The sequence below is a fragment of the Miniopterus schreibersii genome (assembly GCF_964146895.1).
Source record: "Miniopterus schreibersii genome assembly, chromosome: 3".
NCBI classification, from domain to species: domain Eukaryota; kingdom Metazoa; phylum Chordata; class Mammalia; order Chiroptera; family Miniopteridae; genus Miniopterus; species Miniopterus schreibersii.
The window spans coordinates 84,646,462-84,669,425 of NC_138103.1; the positions used below are offsets into that span (position 1 = coordinate 84,646,462).

Sequence of the window (22,964 nt, forward strand, 5' to 3'; positions counted from 1 at the left end):
ATTAATGAATCTGTACTGGTACATTATTACTAAGGTGCATGTGTTATTCAGATTTTCTTAGTTTTTACCTAATTTTCTTTTTTGGTTCCAGGATCCCATTGTGTTTAGTTGTCATGTTTTCTTGGACTCCCTTTGGCTGTGACAGTTTTTCTGATTTCCTTATTTTTGGTGAACTTCAGAGTTTGGGGAGTACTGGTTAGGTAGTTTGTAGAATGTCCCTCATTTGGGACTTGTCTGATATTTTTCTCATGTTGAGACTGGGGTTGTGTGTTTTGGGGAAGAGCACCACAGAGGGAGGTGCCATTCTCATCACGTCATATCAAGGTGCCCACCATCCACATGATTTATTACTGTTGATGCTAAAGTAGTGCTGACCACCTGGAAAAGTAGTGTTTTGTTAGGTCTCTCCGTCCGTCCCTAAGGCTATTCCCCACTCCCTTCTCATTTTGTACTCTTTGGAAGGAAGTCACAAGGTGCAGCCTAGAGTGAAGGAGAGGGGAGTCCTAGTCCATCTCATTGAGGGCGGAGTGCCTGCATAAATGCTTTGGAATCTCCTCTCCATTTACTCATTAAATCATTTATTTACATCAGTATGGACTCATGGATATTTATTTTATACTTTGGTTTATAGTCAAGTATTGCTTTCTTTATTTCCTTGCTCAGATTGTTCTAGCTTTGGCCACTGGGAGCTCTCTCAATTGGCTCCTGGGTGCCTTGGACAGACCCCCTCCATTGTTTTTGTTGCTGGTTAAAAAAAAATCTTGTTTGGAGCACTTCCTTACCTTCCGGCAGAACAAGATAGTCCAGGCTGGTCTTGCGTATTTCTTGCCCCAGTCCTAGAATCAGCCATTTCCCCCAGGAGGCCTCGTTCCTTTTATTGGAGAATGGTGTTAAAAACAAGATCTGAGTGCCAGGCCTGCTCATTGCTACTGGAGCGTTATTTCTAAGACCACTTAGCTGACAGAGCAAGGAAATCTATGTATGCGCATATCTGTGAATCTTTTTATGCATCCATCTGTATCTAAATTAGGCTAAGTATGAATTCATACTGATGTCTTCGACCTTAACCCACACGGATCACTGAGCTTCCTCCCCTCGCTTATCTGTCACCTCCCTCTCAAAGGGAAAACCCTGGACCCACCGTCCACCACTCATTCCTCTGTCCGTTTCCAGTACATGTATAGCGGGTCCACCGTCCAGTGTTTAAAAAATGAATCGTTTCTGTCTCTCCCTGTTTTCTGCAACGTTGGATCCTTTAACTTCTGACGACAGCCCTTCCGATCACCTCTCTTGCAGCCACGTCTTTGGGATTTTGAACTTGAATATTTGCACGTGCTGGCTGGACAAGGATCTTCCCTAAACCTGGCGGTCAGCTCCCCATTTCCTTGGGTATCCCAGTCCCGTCCCCGTCCCCACCCTCTGCATGTCGGCGGAGAGAGTCCGGAATCTCATTTTACAGACGCGGAGACCTCCCCAAGGAGTGCAGAGGCTCGCGAGGAGCTGACCTGTTCCCACGGCCGGTCCCTTCGCCCATCAGCGAGCACGGAGCGCCGAGCGCTGCCCGCGCCGGCGGGGGCCCGGGCGAGTCCCGAGCCCGCGGGCGAGATCGGTAATAGACGCCTCGAGCGCCGCGAGCACGGTGCTGGCGGTGCGCGAGCGAGCGCCCGGCGGGGGACGCGAGCCCGGGCCTGGGAGGGGCGCCCCGGCTGGCCCGAGCCTCCCGGCGCCTCCCGAAGGTCGGCGCTGCCCGCGGGAGGCCGAGGGCCCGGCCCCGCGCTCCCGCGGCCGCCCGCCGCTCTCCCGAGCCCGGCCGAGCAGGGCGGCTCCGCCCCTCCCGCCAGGCCCCGCCCACAGCCGGGGCCCGCCCTCCCCGAGCCCACGTCGGGCCCCTGACGAGGTTCGCCGGAAATTGCCGAAGCCCCTCTTTTTTTCCTTCCTCTCCTTTCCCTGCTCTCCCTTTTCCTTTCACCCGGGTTCCCTCGGCCGTGATTTCCCCCCTCCCCCTCCTTCCTTCCCCAGTTGAAATCAAGATGGAGGCTCGCGGCTGCCGCCGGCGCCCGTGATCGCGGAGATCCCGCCGGCCCCGGCCCCGGCCCCAGCCCTCGCGACTGCGTGTCCCGCGCGGCGCGCGCTGCCGCCCGCGTCCCGGCCGCGCCGCCGAGGCCGTGGCTCCGCGCCCCCGCCCCGCGGCCAGCTCGCGGCTCCCGGGCGGAGTCCTCGTCTATGTGGGCGCGCTCCTCAGGCCGAGCCGCCGCCGCCCGCCGCCGCCGCCCCGGGGCTCTGCGTCCGCGCGCCGGGCGCGGGCAGCTGGGCGCTCAGCCCCGCCAGGCCCGGCGCGGAGCGGGCGGCGCGTGGCTCTAGGGGCGCGGGGCCCGAGCCGGGCGCGGCCGCGGGCGCCGCCGCAGCCATGAGCGGCAGCAGCGGCGGCGCCGCCGCCTCCGCCGCGTCCTCCGGCCCCAGCGCCGCGGCCAGCGCGGCGGGCTCGGGCTGCGGGGGCGGCGCCGGCGAGGGGTCCGAGGAGGCGGCCAAGGACCTGGCCGACATCGCGGCCTTCTTCCGATCCGGTGAGTGCAGCTGCGGCGCCGCCGGTGCGCTCGGCCGACGCCGCCGGGGGCGCGGGGCGCGGGGTGCGGTGCGCGGTCCCCGGCGCGCCCGGTGCTCACCCGCACGTCGGGCCCGGCGCGCTCTCGGCCGAGCCGCTGCGCCCCGCGCCGGGGCTCCCGGACCTACACCGGGGAGTCCCGCTGCCCGCGCCGCCCCGCGCGCCGCCGGCTCGTCCTTCCCTTCGCCCGCCCCTCGCTCACAGGGTGAAATCTCCGGGTCTCCCGACCCCGGCGGCCGCAGCTCCACGGGTTAGGGCGCCGGCTCTTTGTCTCTTTCGCGGGAGGGCCGCGGAGGGGGCGGCGGGGACGACGAGGGCGGAGGCTGCAGCCCGGAGGCCGAGCGGACGGGGGCGGCGGGTCCGCGCCGGGGAAGACGGGCTCGCGTCCGGGCGCGTCCCGGTGGCCGATAGGTACCTGTCCCCCCTCGACCCCTTTAGTTCTTAGCTCGGCCCTGCAGCCTGCCGCTTCCCCGGCCTCGGTCTACCCTTCTGCGAAACGGGGCAGCCACGGCGCCCGCCGCCCGGGCTTGGGGGAGGCGGCCGAGATGAGGCGCCGCCGGCCTGGGGGCGGGGGAGCCATTGTCTCCGGGGGCGGCCCGGGAGGGACATCTGGGAACATGGTGGCTCGGGGGGGGCGCGGGGCGGGAGCTCCTGGGGGCACTGCCTGGGTGGCTTGGAGGTGGACGCGGTGCCAGGTGCCTCTCCGGCAAGGAGGGGGTGGCCGCGGGAGAGGCGAGCTTTGCGACCCGGAGGAGGAGCGGGGGGCGTGACGGCGCGTCCCCGGGACCCTCGAGGCTGCGCCGCCTCCTGCCGGCCCGGTCCCCGCGCCCGGCCCGGTCTGCTCGCGCGTGCGGCGGCTGCCGGGGAGCTGGCGCCGCGGCCTCGGGGCCCGCACCCTGGAGCGCGGTGTCCAGCGGGCGGCGGGCGCGGGGTGCGGGCTGGGCGCTGGAGAGCGGAGGCGGGCGGGCCGGCGGGCGCGGGGCACGTGCGGGCTGCTTGCGGCCGCCGGGAGGGTGGCGAGGCCGGGTCTGCGGGGGGCGCGGCCTGCCCAGTTTCTCCGCGGCCTCTTTCAAAATCCAGTCCCAGATGCGGCGAGGTCAGTTTGGTAATTAATACTGGTCGCAAGGAGCAGTTTTCACTGGGAGGGCGATGGTCAGAGGCAGAAGTTAGCAGTATCGGTAGATAACCTCGGTTAGTACCGTCTTCCCCTGGATTTCCTGGTCTTCGCCAGGCAGGGTTATTTTTGAGGCAGTTTAACAGATTGGTTGTGGCTGAGAGTGACATATGCCGACTCTACAATGTCAGCTTGGGGTTAATATGCTCCTTGGTGCTCCCTCATTCCGTGAGGTCCCTGCGGAAAGCAAAGGTTTAAGAAAACACGAACTCGAAATGAAAGCCTGTTTTTGTGCACCCAGCTCCACCGAGTAGTCCCGTCTTACTTCTTAATAGCAGAACTGGGTCGTCTTCCCTTCACGCCCTGAGGCTAAAGTCTAGCCTGTCTTCTCTCTGACTCTACCACCTGTCACAAAATAATAGATTTTGTGCAGAATTCAGCTCCTCTCAGTTAGAAGAGCTCCTGTGCTCTGCAGATGGAACTTATGGTGCTTGTGAGACCAGACTTTCTTGCATCTTTATTATACCTATTAGAGAAATTATTTCTTAGGCTCGTAAGAGCCCCCAAAGACAGCAGGTTGGACTGGACACCCATAGAAAACTTGCTCTGTGTCAGTGTGGTGCCCCTTAGGATTTACCTGGGGAGGTAAGTCTGTTGGTGGCCATGCCTGGGCCGAGCTGGCTCCCAAGCCCTGGCTCCTGCTCATGTTCATTTTGGGGCAGAACCAGACAGTGCTGCTCACTGGTTTGCTCCTTTCTTTCACCATCCCAAATGATTTGATAAACCATCCCTTTAGTTTTTTGACTTGGAATCAGGAGCCAGAGCAGATTTTACGTAGGCAGCAGCTGCACTGTCCCACCTCAGGGGTAGTCTGGAACGTCTTTTAAAAGTGCTTCTCCCTCCTTTGGGCAGCTCTAAATTCCTGACCTAGATCTTGGCTCCAGCATCTAGGGCAGAGGGTAAGAGGGACCATTCATTTGGATTGGTGGGGTGGGGGTGGGGGTGGGGTTGGACAGTCAAGACAGAAAGCAAGGGGACCCTGGGTGGGGAGCTGGGCTGGTAGAATGGCTCAGGCCGGGAGTCTCGGGGCAGTTTTGATTGAATGTGAATGGCTGAATGGAGAGGCCAGTCCGTTAGTAAAATGTGACATTCTTTCCTACAATGTAGAAACACAGAAAATCGGTTGTCATTGATTGGGGTGGACATTTCTAGGGGTGAGCATTTCTCCAGGGTGTTTTTGAGCCTGGGACTTACGATTGCCAACGTGACCTAGACAAAGTGCTTCTCACTGCCTTTCATTTTCCAGCCCTGAACTGTTTGCTCGGTCACCTCACTGTCTTCTTCTTATTCCTTATATGCATAACATTTTTATCTTTTTAATCACACTGAAAACTGGTACCTATAGTTGAATGATAGAAGGGGAAAGACTTTCGTTTAATAGGACTTTTAAGCAGTTGGAATGGGCTGCCATGTGATTTCTCCATTACTGGAAGTACTTAAGCAGGGGTGCTGCCACCTGCCAGGGGTCGGAGTTGGGTGCTGGGGACAGGACTCCTGCACTTGGAAAGGGATCTGGAGAGATGGCTCAGGGGCTGTTTCACTCTCTCAGACTCTGGGGTTCCCTCTGAGCCACTCTCAGATTCTGGGGTTCCCTCTGAGCCACTCTCAGATCCTGGGGTTCCTCCACTTTTCTTTGGGTAGTTCAGGTCTTCAGGCAACGACTGCCTTTCCCCTCTGCTTTGCGGCACTGGGGTCCACCTCACAGTCTGTCATTTCACTCTCCACCCAGGTCCTTGGCACAGACACTTCCTATTCATTTGATCAATCCCGATCCCCCTTTTATAGATCTGTCACTAGCAGGCAGGTCAGTTAGTGTTGAACTGAGCTGAAAAATGTGGCTATGGTGTGTCCAGGGGCAGCTGAGATTTTCCTCCAGGTGTTAGTGAATTTCAGACCGCACTTTCCGCCTTTGCAGAGATCAGCACCAAAAAAGATAAAGCAGATTTCAAAGCAAAAGCAAAAAAACCAAAGCATCACAGAGACAAGGCAGTACAGTGTTTTTTTAAATTTAATTTATTACAGCTTTTTATTTTACAGGTGGCTTTTAGGGAGGTTGAGTGGCTTGCTTGGAGTGGAACTCTGGTAGAGGTGGGTCGGGGCCGGGAAGCACCCCTGGCTCGGGCCCTTGTTCCCGGATGCCTTTCATGGCCAGGACTTTGCTTACATTAGTTCTCAACCCCACTGGGACCAATCACTTTTATTGCCAATCTATTTTGGGGCTCTAGTCTTGTGGCAGTAAATCATTCTTTCAGAGCTCTCTATTTAACCTCGCAAGTGTGTGTGTGTGTGGGGGGGGGGGGGGCTTACATAAATGCATTATTTTTAACCTGCCTGGCATGTTTTAGGTTGGCATTAAATGAATGTGCAGAGAATAAAGGTTTGTGGTTTTTCTAAAGTGTTGTGCTTTTTTGTTTGTTTATTTTTAATTAAATCTTATTCTGGACTCCTGGCAGCAGCCCCCTCTCTTTCCAGTGGAATATGTGAAGGAAATCGAGTCTGTCACTTAGGGTAGGAGCCGCATGCATACCTTTCCATGTTCTGATATGATAGTTTCCTCATGGAGTATCAAAGGAAGCATTTCTTCATATTTACGCTTCTCACACCACTTAAGTAGCTGGCCTCCAAGCTTGTCAGGCTACTTCTGTGTGTATTTAGAGCCTGGCAGCTTTGGTCTCCGTGAGCACCAGTAATAATTATTGTATTATGAAGTCAGTCTTTGTTACCCTCAATATTTTGAAAAGGGAAGCTGAAAAAAATGTAATTTGATAGTGAATGTTAGTTTCTCCTTTTTCAGTGGCACAGTTTTAGTGGAGAGCAGAGAGATAGCTAAAAAAGAATCCTGTACGTGACTTTCAAGAAATCAAAGAGCAGTAAAACAGTCATTGACAGAAACTTCTCATTAAGGCCTTGTAAACTGACTTATCGACGGTGATACTGTATTTTTCCCTTTGCAGTTTAATCATCCCTCACTCAAATGAAGATTTAAATGAAACCATTTTAACCATTTAAACGATTAACCAAGATTTAAAGGAAGCCAAAAGTTCTGTTGAAAGTGAAGTGTGTGGTTTAAATATGATCTTCAAATGCATATTAAAGTAGGTGATTAAGATGGTCTTTTTAGACCTTTTAAATATTATGATAAATTTGGGGTTTGTTTTTGGCTAAAAGTGAAAAGATACGTTTGAAGCTGTCATCTAAATCAGCTGCATCTGATACTTATTTTAATTTTATGTACTTGACTCCTCTGCTGAGAAAATAAAATTTTATCTCATATTCTTGGCAGAATTCCAGAGAAAAGTCAAATTCTTAATCAATAGCCACACTTTACGGCCTAGTGAAGTCACTTATGTTGATAGGGATGAATTGTGCTCTACTATAAAAAGCAGTCTGAACATCCCCCTTCATTTCTCCTCAGTCCTGTAATGAATTGGTTTTTATTTCCTTGAGTGCATTGTCTTGACAAGTTTTTAGTAGCACCACTGGCAGGAACAGCAGCTACTCCGCGGACAGTGAAGGGATCTGAGTGAGAATCCTGCTGTTTTGGTGGAAGGCAGAGGCATGCTGTGCTGTCCCTTCTCATTTCTTTCTTTCCCAAGTGTTCAGCTAAGTGGACTTGGGGGAACTGACAGGGGTGACTGTTACTTGTCTTGTGGATGGAGATGCTGTCTTCTGCATCTTCTCCAGGGTCCTTGCCCCGTTTCAGCTGATCGTGGGCAGTGAGCAGGTGGGCCCAGGGGTGGAGAAGGGGGTCAGAGGGGTTAGATGGTGCAGGACGAAGCTCTCTGGCCCTGCTCTAGACTCTGCTGCTGAGCATTGAGCAGAACAGAGGCAAGGGCATGAGCAAGGACTGGGTGTCTTCTCAGTGTCCCGTGCACGTAAGAATGCTGGCTGGTGATGATTCAGCTGGAGCCGTTCTGGAATTTCTATGGCTGCACCTCTGAACTGAGGACAAGGAAACAAAAAGGAGAAAAGGAGTAGGGATGAGGCGGGGCCCCGCACGCACTGCTCCTGCTCCCTGCCTGCCAGGGCCCTGTGCCCACAGTGGAGGTGCTGCCTCTCAGGGCCTTTGTCTGCTTGCTGGCTGAGGTGCCCAGCCCCTACCAGCCCGGATTTTCTGCTACCTCTGCCAGTTTATAAAGAGGAAACAGACATCTGGCTCAAATTTCCAGTGTAGTCCCCCAACCTTTCGACATTATTAAGCAGACATTCTTGTTTATGGGGAATCAGGTTCCCATGTTTAATGATTAGCAAGTGCATAAATACTCATTTTCACTTCTCATTCCCTAATGGAAACACTTCATTTGCTTACTGAATTGTTGTTACCTAATTTCCTCTTTTGTGTTCCCTCTCCACGTAAGGAAGCCCCTTGAAACCCAAATTATGAATCACCTGCCCTCTGGGAAAGGTTATGTGTCGGGGGCAGGAGAGGGAAAGGTACAGACTTCTCAGCCAAGAGGCCAAGGTTGTTGAGCTGGAGGAAGGGTGCAGCTTCTGGAGTTTCTTCATAGCAACTCTGTAATATTTGGTCCAATGCCAGAAGTGCTGTGGAAAGATATAACCTCATTTTTGTGAAAAATGTACTTGAGTTTTTAGGTTACTGTTTTGATTGGCCACATATCCATTCCTGTCTGGTTGGGAAGGATTGTGAAGTAATCTGTGGAGCAAATCTTGTATTTTGAAAGCGTTACCCTATTTGGACTTTGTCATAAATTAGTACATTTTAGCAGTTATAATGACAGAAAGCGTTATTCAAAACCTCTGTCAACAAAGAATAGATTCTAGGTCTAGGATACTTTGGGTTGGTAGTGTCCATGTGAGTCAATCAGGTTTATTTTGTTACAGTGTGTAGTCATGTTGTGGACACTGATGGAGTGCACTTGGTTTCTCTTTAGGAGGGGTTTCTGCAGGGTTTGGGCGGCCGTGTGGACCTCAGTTCCAGGAAAGAGGTCCTTTACTGGCCTCCTGCTGGGAAGGGCTGGGGGTCCTTGATTGTGTGCTGGTGTTGTTAGCATTAAAACAATGTAGCTGTGAACAGATAAACTGTTACACCCACTCAGTTACTGCTGAGGTGAAGGAAGGCAGTCTCAAAGACTCCATACATACTATATGATTCCACTTAGGTGACCTTCTCAAAAAGACAGAACTGCAGTGAGAGAACAGATTGGTTGATTGTAAAGAGTTAGGGATGGTGAGGGTATGAGGGGCATTTGGGGAGATGATGGAGCTGTTCTTACTCTGGTTGTGGTGATTTTATAGGGTGTCCCAAAAATGTATATACACACTTTGAATAATTATAAAGGCAGTTTTTATTAAAATAAATAATTATAAAGGCAGGTTTTATTTTCAAAATTGAGCTATCAGTTGTTAAAGTGCATACACTTTTTTGGGGGACATGCTGTATATATCCAAATTCATAGAACTTTATACCCTCCCCCAAATATCCAGTTTTACTGTATGTTAATTTAAAACATAACATTAAAAAAAAGGCTAACAACAAACTGGGAGTAAACATTTATTACAAATCAGAAAAAGAAATATATACATAATACAAAAAAGGGTTTCCTCAAATCAATAAGACAATTCAAAAGAGAAATAGGCACACAGATAATTCCGAGAAGTACAGGTGGCCAACAAGTTAAGTACTCAGCTTTACTAGGAATCAAGGAAACACAAATAAAAAGCATGAGATGCCAACAAAAACCAAATCCAGTATAAGTCATTTCTCTAGGTAAACTGGAGCAAAACAGTTGTTTTGGAAAGATTTTCTGTAGATTTGAAAGATAGCAATAATCTCTCAGGCTGCCCTGTGTGGGAACAAACGTCTCATAATTTCTAGGGGTAGTCTAGGGAAACTTTAATGATAGTTACAAGGAAATGTCCTTTTCTTGGGTTCTGTAAGAAGTGTAAACTTGGGGAATCCATAAGGCATATAAATCAAGTCTGAAGACTTAAAAACAAAACTATCTTTAGATATAAACAGTCACCATGTTTCATGCTTCAAATTTTTCCAGTCAGGTGAGATTTGCTGCTGTCTAGATAGAAAAAGAAAAGTGCGTGCCTGATGGTCTGCAGTGTCTCAGCATTCCTGGTGTTAGGAAGGAATTTTTTGGGGTAGGTTTCCTTTGGAGGAGTGGGGGTTGTTCCTGCATTAATATCTATGTGACTATTTGCCCTCTGTTCTTGGGCCTTCAGGTGTATACTTGACTTTGCAGCTACCTATTTCCCAGTATTGATGGTTAATGAATGAATTTGCAAAGTGTTAGTTTCCTCACTTAACATTCATAACCATAAAATAAAGCTGGTCTTGAACTTGAGAAAAGCACCATTCAAACTTAACTATAATCCTTGGATATTTTTAGATAGAGTTTCTTGCTGTCTTTCCCCCCGTGTATGCATAGGTACATGTGCAGATCTTGGAAAAGTCATAAAACACCCACTTTGGGATTCTGTGCAATAGGTGGTTTCAGTGCAAGATGGAACGAATATCAGAGACTAGTACTGGAAATCTCTTTTAAAGGACCCACGTCTCCTGGTATATTTGAAGTGGGTATAAATGCATGTATGCTTTGGGGCAAAGTATTTTAATTTTAATTGGGATATTATGCACATGCAGCGTCTGTAAGAGGTTGGTTGAAAAACGGTATACAAAATCATTCTCCGTCTCTCACTCCGTTTGCGTCGCTTCCTCCTGGTACATCCATCCACATCTTCAAGGATCCCTTCCTTCTCGCCCCTCTTTTTCAGCCGCAATGCTGCACACCCGGAGGAGGAACTCCTGGGTAATTTGGATTCTGAAAGCCGTACGTTTCCTTCCTTGCACTTACTTTCAGTTAATCCCTGTTCTGCACAGCAGGTGCACTAGGCCCTGCAGGAGTGACGCACACATTTTATTAGTGTCTGGATAACTTCGTCAGTTTAACTTAGATGATAAGGGCCAAAAGTACAATTCCTCTATTATTTATTCTGAAGGTACCCATAGTTATTGGGGAACAATAGTTGGACTAGAATGTTGATATAAATATATCTACTTAACAAGTCTCACACAATAAAATCTCTGTATCTTGGCATCCAAATAACAGGAATAAATTCCTCATTAGTCTCATACTAAACGAATAGTTGTTTCTTGTTTGTAGGTACCTTTTTTTTTTTTTTTTAAATTCATCATTAGAGGAATTCTTGCCATCCCCTCACTGCCCTTTCTAGTACCACAGTGATGATAGATGGTGTTGAGGAGATCATTCCTAGCTCAGAAAGCCAGATTGCATAAAGGCGGAGTATGTTTCACACTTTAATTTCAGAGTTATTTCCCCTCCATTTACATTTTGTTGCACTTGTTCTAATATATCTTGGGCTCAGGAGCCTTGAGAACTGGTGCTAATTTGGTGGTTTCCAGGCCATACATTTTCTTGTGACAGTTCAGTTCCGATGTCCCTATAGATTGCCTGTGCAAGAGCAGCTTCTGGGAGAGGCTTCACGGGAGAGTCATTAAGTTTCAGCGTGTTGTTAGCTGGTCTGCGTACCTCTTTCTTTCCCGATATTTAACTGCAGTCCTGAGATGCAAAACTTGTAGGATTCATTGTTAGGCATCTCCCTCTTCTCGTGGACTTACTAGGTCCCGTCTCACCTCTGCTGGTTGCCTGACTCAGTGAAGGGCTCAGCCTGTATGTGAGGTAGGACCTGTCCCCTGAACCAAATTGCTGGAAACCTTGACTGTACACCGTATGCAGGATCGAGAGGGGGCCACTGTAAATTTCCTGTGACTCCTAGTGTGGATATGGGCTGCTCTGGGGGAAACAGGGACGAAGGGCAGTCTTGCAGTGGCCCACTGGTCTTCCACGCCTCCGTACTTTTGCCATAACCTGAATCGTTAGCAGCTGCTTCCAGCGAAAGGCCAGGGCCTCCATCAGCAGGGGTCAGAGAACACCTTTGGAATTATGCTCCAGAAGAGAGTAAATTAAGTGCATCCAGGAAGCAATAACCTGCTTGTAAGGTCATGGGATGACCTGTAAAATATGTTTATTTTCTTCAAATGCCATTAATGCCAATTCTGTCCTTTAAGAAAACCTGGTAAGGTCTCTTTTAACTGTTAACTCTGCTACTGCCACCACTGGCTACCATCTGAGCGCCTATGACTCCAGATACCATGCAGGTGTTTTATATACATTTTCTTGTATAAAATCAAATCCCCACATCCAGCAGGGGAATTCTTCTGTGTTAGGTAAAGATCTCAGCCGCTGGTGAGGCAGCACGCCCTGCCCCAGGCTACACTGTTGTGAGGGCGGGGAACTGGAATTTAACCCCGATGCCCTTCCCTCCCTAACGCAGGGAGAGTGGAGATGACCCTCAGCATCCTGCGAGGCCCTGCGTTGCAATTTTCAAATCTTGGAAAGTGGATGCGTGTATCTGTGTATGTGGAAGATCGAAGCTGTAATTTACAAGTCTCACACCAAACAAACGTTGAGTGGAAGATTCCAGGGTAGGCAAGCCTTTTTCTCATGTTGGTCCAGGCCCTGTAATTTCGTTTCTATGCCTTTCCTCTTCTCAACTAATTAAAACTGATGTTTCTTTCTACATAAATAACCCTGCTTACCCCAGCTCTCTATTTGAGGCATGTGGCTATGTGGGCTTTCCTGGCCTCCCCACGCCCTGCGTCTCTGGAGGAGCCCTGGCGGCAGTGTGGGTCCCTGCCTGCCTGGCCTGTGCACGTGGACTGCAGTGCTGGGTGGGAAGTCTGTGGGGAGAGGCCAGCCAGGGAGGGAATTTTTTCAGCCCGTCGTAGTGTATGACACATGATAAGGATTACCAGGGCTTCCTTTCTCACTCAGGACGGGAATTGGGTGGGGTGGGGCGGGGAGGGGCCAGAGGCTGCTAAGCTCGTCCTTTGGGGACAGTTTTCTAAGGTGGGTGTGGTAGCTCTTAGGTTGTCTCTCTGTATAGCTATTTTGTTGCAGCCACTCATTTTTTGCTATTATTCATCAAAACTTAGAAGGTGATGTGTAGTCATGGGAAACAGGGCTCTTTCTCACTGTCCTCTTTAGTGAGGTAACTCTTGGGCATGTTTCCTAGGTTTTTCCTGTTGTGGGGTGCATTTTCATCAGTCATGGCTCATCCGGACCCCTCACCATGTAGCCTGATTTGTGGGATGCTTGCACAGGCTTGTCCCCCACCCGGACCTCCCAGCGTCGTACCCCACTGGCAGCATGGCCCGCGTGCCTCTGAGGAAGTCCATGTCTACCTTGGAGTTTCAGTATTTCAGTCAGAGAATGATTGAAATGTTGATGTCTTGGGTGTAGATGTCATATCACCAGGAGGTTTATCGTACCCTAAAAATCTACACTTTTTGTTTCCTCCTAGTTTGTTCAAAGAGTTTCTATAAGTTTCAAGGTAGGGTTTTGTTGTTGTTTAATTCTTTCTTTTTAAAAGATTCTGGAATTGAAAGAATAGGATTGGAGTGCTGCTGCATGTGAGATTGTGGGCTGCTTTTGACACACTGTTGTACTTTATCTTTTCTGTTTTTATCAATTTTTGGAGAGAGGGGAAGGGGGAGAGAAACACAGAGAGAGAGAAACATCGATTTGTTGTTCCACTTACTTACACCTTCATTGGTTGCTTCTTGTATGTGCCTTGCCTGGGATTGTGCCTGCAGCCTTGGTGCATCACGACGGTGCTCTAACCCACTTGGCTGCCCGGCTGGGGCAGTTTATCTTTGGTTTTAAACTATCAAAGGAGGTACAAAGCTCAAATTCATGTTAACTTGGTCTAACTGAGATTTCACTGTATTTTTGCTGTTGTGTTGATTCATGTCTTCATTGTTGATTAGATGTAGTTTGTTGGTTGTCGTTTTGTGTGTGGGGGAGGTAAGTTTGTTGTGAAAAGTCTCACCTCATGGTAAAGAAGCAGGAACTCAGACTCCGATTCCCCAGTTCTGTCTCACCACGGTGATCTTCCCCCGCCCCCATATACTGGAGTGCGTGCGCACACACACACACACACACACACGTACCTGTGCACATGTGTGTATATTATGTATAATTTACATACTATTTTGTGTTTGAACCATTTGAGAGTAAGTTGCAGAGGTGATGATGCCCTTACATCTAAATGGTGGTTTGATATGTAGTTCTAGGAACAAGGACATTCTCTTAAATAATGATCCAAATGAGGAAATTAATTTTGGTACAAACAATATTATTATCTAAATCTACTGACTCTAATACAGTTTTACCAATTGTTCCAGGAACATCCTTTTGGCAGTTGATATTTGTGGCCCAGGATTCCATTCAGGACCAGTGTGGCATTCAGTCGTCTCTGGTTTTCTCTAATTTGGAACATTTCCCTAGTCTGTCTCTCGTTACTTTAATATTTTTGAAGATGACAGGCAATTCTTTTGCAGACTGCCCCTCAGCTTGGGCTATATCGTTTCTCATGACAAGATTCAGGCTGTGCGTTCCTGCCAGAGGGGCTTCCTCCTCCCCAGAACCTGTCAGGGACCCAGCTGTCCCGTGCGTGAGCTTCAGTTTAGTCATTTGGTTCAAGTGGTGACGACCAGGTTTCTCCACTGTTTTCCCCCTGTAATTAGTTAGCGATTCTTGGGGAGATGATTTAAGACTGTCAAATCCTGTTCCTTTCCTGACTTTTATTCGCTGGATGTAGGTAGCATCCATTGATGAGTTTCACCTGAATCAGTGATTATTACTCAGATGGTTGGGAAATGGTGATTTTTCTGACTTTACCATTTCTTCTATTTTTCACTGGCTTTCTACCTTAAGAGTTTTTCCTTGAGCCCCACGTACTTACATATATATATATCATGGTTTCCTATTTTACTTAATAGGTTTTAATTCTTTGCTGTTATTATTTAGTTTGATGTTCACATGGTCCAAGATTGGGCCAGTGGGAGTCCTTTCAGCCTCACTCCTTTACCTTCACTCCTTTACCTTTATCCAGATCTGTCCCCATCATTTTTGAGCACTTTATTTTGCGACACATAAGATGTTCTAGGCTTATGTTGTCCTTGTCTTGCTCCAGCCCTGGAATTAGCCATTTCTCCAAGGATTCCTGGTTCATTAGCACAGAACAGCATTTAGAAACACAATTTGGGCTCATTGCTACAGAGGAACCATTGCTTCTACAACGTCTCAGTGTACAGAGCTAGGAAGTGTGGTGTGTATATATACATACATGAGCATATATATGCACACATGTATACATAATCCCATAGATGATCACATAACTTTCTGTACTTACCTATTTATAATCAAACCCATGAATTTATACTCATGCCTTCGATTCCAGTCCAACACCATGGGGTGCATTTTAGTCTTCCCTGTTCCACATTTGTAATTCCCTTCTCTGACCGTGAAGGCTCCTTTTATCCTCAGTATCTTTATGGATTTTCTCAATTCTAGTATATGCAGAAAGTCGTTTCAGAATGCTAACCCATACCAGTGCCATAAACGAACCTCCATCTTCCGGTTCAAACTGTTCAGATCAGCAGTTAGTGGTCAGCTTCTGATCAGCTCAGTGCCTGTCAGTCATCCAAAGAAAACAGATGAAGTAATGCACGGGGACTCCCCAGTGGCGTGTTTAAGAGAAGAGCTGCCAGACTCCATCAACAGCGCACTGGCTGGTGACGTAGAAGCTCACATTTGAAAAAGGAGATGCCAAGAAGGAAAGATCAATTTCTAATATGTACAGTTTATAAAGATGACACCTGTTGTGGGGAAGTTTATCGTCTTCACTTATGTACTAATTCCTGGGGGAGAGGAAGAAAAGGCGGGTGCTGGGATAAAACTGAGGGATGGGAGGCAGGGGAGGGAATGGAGAGGGTGTGTGGTGGGACCAGGACGAGTGGGGCCGTCTTTTCTCAGGAATCCATTGCATTCTGCCAGGAGGGCAGGAGCGAGTTCGGGTTGGAGCCAGCCATGAGTCATGACTGGAGACACTCTTGCTCGCTGCCTTGCATTGACTAAGTGTTTCTTCCCGGAAACCACCTGCAGTAAATTTAACGTGGCTGTGTAGTTTCTGCGTCAGTGCCGGGTTTCTGGAAGTGTGTGCACTCAGGTCTAGAAGTGGAATGGTGGATGCGGGCAGATCTCATGTGACAGGCAGAGTGAGTGCTGCTCCATGTTTTCCTATGTTGAACAATGACATAGAACCATAAGCCCTTGATTTCGCGAGAAAGTCCCAGTGTCATAGATTGTGTTCTGTATTTTCCCTGAACGTCCTCATGCTTGTTAAATCAGGTTCTGGAGAATTTGGCCTCTAGTTCTAGAAGCCCTTTCTACAACTGGACATTTTAGCAAGAAAGAAGAGTCATAATTTTCTTGTTGATACTTTAAAGGAGAAAGACTTGTTTTGATATTTGGAAAATTTGGAGAGTAAAAGGTCATGAGGAGAGGGAGTGGGAATGACTGCTAGTGGATCAAGCATTCTGGGGAAAGTCTTGGGGTGATGATGTTCTGGGATTAGCTAGTGGAGATGGTTACACAACCTTTAGAGTATGCTAAAAACTACTGAACTATACACTTTCAAGGGTGAATTTTATAGTATATGTTATATATCAATCAAAAAAGAAAAAATGTCATGGCTAAACTGGCAACATATTTCAAGTTCCTAAACAGCTTTATTTATTGAGCGCTTACTACATACCAGCTACTGATTTCCACAGCTCCCTGCAAGGTCGGTAGGCAGTGATGGCTAACGTTATACTGGAGGAAGGGAGCTCAGAGAGGGTTTTTAGAACTTACTGCCCATCAGTAGCTATTGGGGCCAGATGTGAGGATGCCAGGTGCACAGTGGCTTTCTCCCCGGAAGTGGGTGTCCTGGATGGAAGAGGGCATTGTGGATAAGATCTGATTGGGCTTCAGTGGCGACCTGATTGTATATTTGGTAATTTCTTAGAAAACTTCAGATTAACTATCCCATTGAAAATTTCAGGGAGTGTCAGTTTCCAAAAGAAAAGGACAGGTTTTGCTTCCCAGTATTTGGGGCAGCAAAGGCACATTGAGGGTGTGTTTGGGGACAGCAAAGGGCACGTCTGGAGTGGTTCAAGCTGATGATACTTTGGTTTTCCTGGTAAGCTTTCTGGGAAAGGTGGAGGGGGAGGCAGCTTTGTGTGGCTCTCCTACTGAACATGGCCTTGATAGTAAGGACCACGCCAAGGTTCTCCTGCTAGTGTGAGTTCTGTGTTCTTGAACATTGCGTCAACTCTGCTCACTCGTGAATGTGACCAAGACCTAGAGTACGTCTTAGACTCTAAGCCGGGAACTGTATTGATTTGCATAGAAACTATTAATTTGCATAAAACTACATGTGCTCCGTTGCAAGAATTTTCATTGTGCCTGTTTTAGAACTGAGTTGGCACTTCCTATGGAGTATTTTAGCTTCACTTAAAAGGAGATGCCTGAGAAAGAAGAAGAGTTTGTGTGACTTTGAAATGACTTTTGGGCATGGTCTCTGAAAGAAATGAACCACTGAAGACTTTGTTCCTTTTAGCACATTGAAAGCTTTCCCCCTGATTATATGTTTTAAAAGCATGTCAAGCAGGTTGGGTTTGGTCTGCTCTGGAGCTTGCCTGCAAAGGGACCAGAGGTCTGGCTGAACAAGAGCTTTCCCGCTGGGCGGTGACCTTTTATGATGTTTGGTCTGTCATCTTTGTTGCTCAGTTTCAAATGCCCAGCTCAGAGTTACTTAGCACTTGAAGTGGTTTTCATCTTCAGAAGACTTCATGGTTATTACTTAATGTACATGGCATCGTGTAATGAATGAGCTGCCTGTCCTTTGAGCAGCGTCAGTATGCCAGTTGCTGTATAGCTGGAGAAGACAAAAATAATATTCTAGCCAGTGGGAGTTTATATTCTAAAGAGACAAGATGATTAGGCAGATTCTCTCTCTTGGCCTCTTTTACAAATGTGCTGGGGACTAATGTAGAAATTAAAATGATAAGAGGTGAGCAGCTAGCTCAAGTCTGCCTAATTGAAAATGTTCTCAGGGTGAAAATAAAATTTGAGGTGCCCTTAAAGAGACAGTATATTAGTTCTCATTTGTCACACATTTATTGATGTATGTAGTATTTTTCCATCGTCACAGAGGATTTCAGTGAAGACTAGGGCAGAACCATTTTCAATTCTCTTCCTGCTACCCTCAAATCCTCTTTTTCTTTTGGTGATACTTTGTGACCAAGGCCAGGTAGGGAGTCAATCACAGACTAGAACTTTTGAGTTTCAGACCTGGTCAGTTTATCCACCTTAGCTTGGCTGGCCTCTGTTTTGGGAAGCTTCTAGACTTCTTGCGCCTGTCAGCATCTCAGGTACCCAGCTCCGTGTACGTGTCCTGGAACCTGTCTTTGTGTTGGGTGTTCCCACCTCTTCTTGGTTTCCTAACTGACTCAGCTCACGCATCACTTCCTTTGGGAAACTGCACTTGTCTGTCCTGCCCCGGCCTCGAGGGACTGTCAGTGTTGGCATGGCACCCTGTGGAGACTGCCTTTTGGTTCTGCTTCCTTTAGGTTGTGGTTGTTCCTTGGGAGGCTGAGGTGCTCAGCCACCAGCCCAGGGCAGGCCCCAAGTAGAGTCTTGTGATTTACACCTGTGGTTCCTTAACCCAGACCATATCAGAATTGCCTGGAAAGGTTTCAAAAATTACAGAATCCCCAGAGATTCTGATTTAGTAGCCAGACCAGGGCCCTAGAATCTGTATTTTGAAAAAGCCCTGCTGGGAGTTCAGCTGCACAGCTGAGGTTTTGGGAACCACTGTGTTATGTCAAGGCACACGTGTTGGTTGTGGGTTACGAGACCTGGGCCAGTCTGTAAGGTATGATACGTGTAGTTTGCAGAATCATCTCATTTACGTATCTGGAGGGAATGCGGAAAGTGAATTCAGTCCATTTATGACAGGGACATCCTTCTGAAGGAGAAGATCCTAGCTCATTGAGGAGCTCACCGACCGGTCTGGCTTGCTCTGTGTGAACAGACTGCAGGCACAATTGGCCCTCCAAACTCGCATTTGAAGTCACCGTGTTGCCATAGAGATGTTATGTAGTGCTGAAGGAGAAGAGAGAAATCACATCGTAAATTATCAGAACAGATGGCTTGTAATTTAACACTTTCCTAGCCCATATTTGTTGTACTGATACTTGAGAACATTTTAAAATATCAGTTCTTACTTTGTTCTTTCACCTGTAAAAATGCCAGAGTTCATATAAGGTTCTAAATGGGTATTGCATATGCCATAGACACAGTATTCAATGGTAGTGATGTAAGGTTGTGGGACTATTTAAAGCATTTTAGGAGTGCCCTCTTTCCCTCTGCTTTTAGAACCCACATGTAATTTGTGCCTTTTTTTTTCAGTTCTACTTATAGAATTCATATTCTTCCTTATTTTTTGATAGGGATAATTTTTATCTCCTAGCTTGATAGTAAGTGGGACGTGGTTTCAGAGCTTTGCTCATGAAGGAATTACAAGGTCACATAGATTCAAGCAACATATTCACTTCCAGGATGTTTTATATGTGATCAGCCATGGGAAGGGTATTTCTGTCAAGAGGACCACAAGGACATTTTCCTCTTCCTTTTCTAGTCTGTGGACTAATGAGCAACTCTTAAAGATTGTATCTCTCCTTGAGGACAGTCATTCCTTGTCTCTTGCAGGGAACAGCAACTTGACTAGAGTTCTGTCTGGTGCATACACACAAACACACACATACACACACATACATATATACGTGTGCACACGCACATACATGCATACACACGCACAGAGTTGCTTATAATTTCCATATGTAAATGACCAGAGTGAATATATATCTAAGTCATGTCAAACTAAGGAAGTGATAATCCTAGTAGCCAAAAAATTCAGTAAAACTTACCTGTAGTAAACATATGTTTAAGCTGTTTTTAGATTTTTTAAATTCTCACGTTCTTAAAGTGTTCAGGAATTTTAACAGGCTGTCCCTTCAGACATTTTCATGACTCATTTCTCATGTGACATACATTAACAGTTACTTGCAAAGGAAATTAAGAAGCACGTTTCTAGTCTCCAGAAAATTTCTAAGTTGCTTGTAAGTGGATGTATGTATTAAACTGAGTCCCAGCATTAGCAGCATAGGGCCCTTCTCCTGGCCTTCTCTGCCTGCATGAGTACTTATCACTGGCTTGTACTGCTTGTACTGATGGTGGCTTCTAATGCTACTCAGTGGTGGAACCCGTAGGTCAGTTGTGAACCTGACTCCCTTGAATATAGTTATTCCTCTTCAGGATGAATCATTGAGATGACTTAAGTCCTTTAACACCGCTGTGTCAGTACTAGAAAAATTTTTATCAAAAAATTTTGGTAATTATGTCAGAAAAATCATCTGAAAAACAATCTTATCAGAGTGCCCAGAGCCATTACAAGAGTGAGGGAAAAAATGTGTGATTAAGCCCTAATTTCATTGATAAGCATGGACACCATTTGGCAAGATTGGTTCAACCTCCTGGGAACTATCCTGTCTGTTAGGACTGGCTTGAATGAATTGGGATGAAATTACCCAATTACCAAAATGCATGGCTTGTGGGGAGGTTAGTTGGCTCTGTAAAACCACCTGTCATGATAATGAGGTGACACTGACAGTAGAGCCTGCTCAGGATCTGATTTGCATCAAGGGCAGAAAGGTGTCCAAGTCCAAGCTCTTGTTTTTCTCAGATTGTTTTGGGAAGATCTCGATGACCATCTCCCAGCCAGCTGGATTTATTGAGTCACGGGTAGCTCTCATGAGCTTATTTCTAATTAGTAGGGAAGTCTAATCTTTTGCCTTTGGTCAGAGTTGGAATGAATCCTGTTTGTCCCTCTCAGCTAACCCACTGGTGTTGATGTGATTGTCTTTTTCCTCTTAATGATCCCCTAAAATTATTCCCTTGATTATCAGAGGAATTTTCTTATTGGAGTGTATGCATGTTTGATCCAAATCCAGCTTTTCACATATAGGCCCTGTGCCCTGAAGTGTCCCAGTCATTTTGCCTGTTGAATTCCTGGTTAGAAACACTTAGGGCATTTAAGGGTGGAGAACCATGGGCAGCAGAACAGATTGGCCCTTTCCACTTGGTCCTTGGATGCATAGTGGTTGTGGAGCTAGCCATCTCTAGGTAAGGAAGGGTGGTAAGAAAAAGGGATGAATGAAAGCAACCCTTACCCTGCTCCCTTTATACTTCCTAGTAGCTATATTTTGTTTAGCCTTCCTGTTGACCACTCATCTCTCTTTCTGAGGCTGTTTCCTTGTGCCCTCCAGGGGGACTTTCCTCTGTTTAGGAGAGTGACTCACCCAGAGGGCATTCTCACAGCCACAGCCCTTCCCAGACAGAGCTCCTGCCACCCAGAAGTAAGCTTTTCAAAAAGGCCCTGGACCCTGTCACCAATGCCCCACTTAGCAGTATCATTCTTCACCTTGTGCCTCTGTTTTTTCTAGCTTTCAGTGGTGATAAAATCAGCTAGAATGGGACAGTTGGTGGCTGCTAGGGGCACATGCACTGATTCCAGACTTGTTGAATTGACAAACAGCTTTTTCCACTAAATGGGCCCTTCTTTTTTTACTGCCCCCTTCCCATTTCTTCCCTTTTCCTCGTTTCTCTCATCTTTCTTTGACCACTCAAGAGTGATCGTGGTGTACTGTGCTGGAGGCAGTGAGAGATAAGAGTTTGATTTCTGGGGCAGGAATTCTGGAGAGTCTGGGTTATGCACTGGCACCTACATACCCGGCCCTCGAAGGCCTGTTTCCTCTCCGAGACATGTGTGTGTCCCCTCCTGTCTCTATGCCTGTGCCTCTTCACTGGGCAGGGGCTCCTGACTCTGATTTTCACTCTGCTTGGCCCCCCCATTACCCATATTTTATCTAATATAAAATTTGCATTTTATGATGATTCTAATAAACTTGCTTTAGCACATAAACCTGATGGTTCCTATTTTGGGGGTAATTTAATCTATCCCTAAATTATGGCATATTCTTGTAATTCCATTTGACTCAGCCGCTAATTTCTTGATATTTTATTTTCTAAGCGGTAACTTACATTGAGGCTAAATCTTAGCACATATATGTATCCCATGTCCCACACACAGTTGGTGCTTACTAAATGTTTGCCAGATGCACGACAGAATGCATGTTGTATCCCCGTATCCAGTGCAGGAGGCTGCAGACATGGGCGAGAGGCCCAGATGGCTTGATCTGGTTACATCCTTTCCCGTACAAAATCCTGCGTGTGCAGTGAGCACGTGGAGTGTGGGCAGAGGCAGCACAGGGAGGTCGAAGTCGAAGTGGCTGTCCTTTCTTGTTTGGCTGCATTCACGTTGCTGCCATTGATCTGCTGACTGCTGTTTACTGTTAATAATTAATCCTCAAGACCCAGACCTCTTGCGCTTGGACTTGTGACTCCTATGAAATTCTCGTCTCTGCTCTGGCCAGGCTCACCGCAGGCCCTAATCAATGTTTGCTGACTGATTACTGGGTTTGATCAGTGACCGTGGAGGGTGAGGAAGCGTCTTTTATCAGGTTTCCTTTGAGCTGTAAGGTCTAGTCGCCTCTGAATGTTTTTATCTGTGATGAGGTAGTTTCTCAATGAGCAGATTGTGGAAAGGTCACATTGGGGAGAGAGCGTGTGGTAAGATTTTCTCTTGGGAATGTTTGTATAGGGGGCTTTCCGTAAGCCTGTTAATGTTTAGGCCCTTCTTGGCTTTCCCTTTTCCCATACTTCACTTTCATTTCTGGGACTTCCCTCCCCCACCCCACCCCTTTTAAAGACTTAAAAAGATTTATTTACATGAATCTGAAAGCAGGCCACAGGGCCTTTTAAAATTATACACATCAATATGAGGCCAACCCAGTTTTTCATAAATAGGTCAAGACGTTTCTAACAAAGCAGGGTTTCAAAAACACTCTCTCCTTTAAAGAAGAACGTATTTTAAGGGAGATGACCAATGTTCAAAGCTTCACCTTTGGCAGGGCCTGAGAATGAGCACTACAAGGCACTGATTTCTGGGTGGGCCTTGGACTGTGAGTAATTCCACCAGGTGTCACAGACATTCAGGGAAAGCCTGCTGTTGACCAGATGAGGTGTGAGTTGGGCGATGGGTGTCCGAGAAAGGCCAGGTGTGGACCTGTAAGGAGCTCCTGGCCCTGGAGAAGCACCTTGATTCCGAATGTGCCCTGAGGAGCCAGCC

At 47.5% G+C, this 22,964-nt stretch overlaps 1 protein-coding gene across 4 annotated transcripts in view; it reads left to right on the plus strand.

Moving 5' to 3' along the window:
• Positions 1-2,407: 2,407 nt before the first annotated feature.
• Positions 2,408-22,964, plus strand: part of TRIO (trio Rho guanine nucleotide exchange factor) — a gene marked incomplete at its 5' end in the record, with an annotated part of 300,776 nt that continues 280,219 nt past the window's right edge. For 2 of the 4 annotated variants that reach the window (XM_081131178.1, XM_081131180.1), the window contains one exon: positions 2,408-2,564. In XM_081131178.1, coding sequence (XP_080987304.1) covers positions 2,408-2,564 — 157 coding nt within the window. The remainder of the gene's footprint in view (positions 2,565-22,964) is intronic. The other 2 variants (XM_081131179.1, XM_081131181.1) reach the window with 1 other exon arrangement.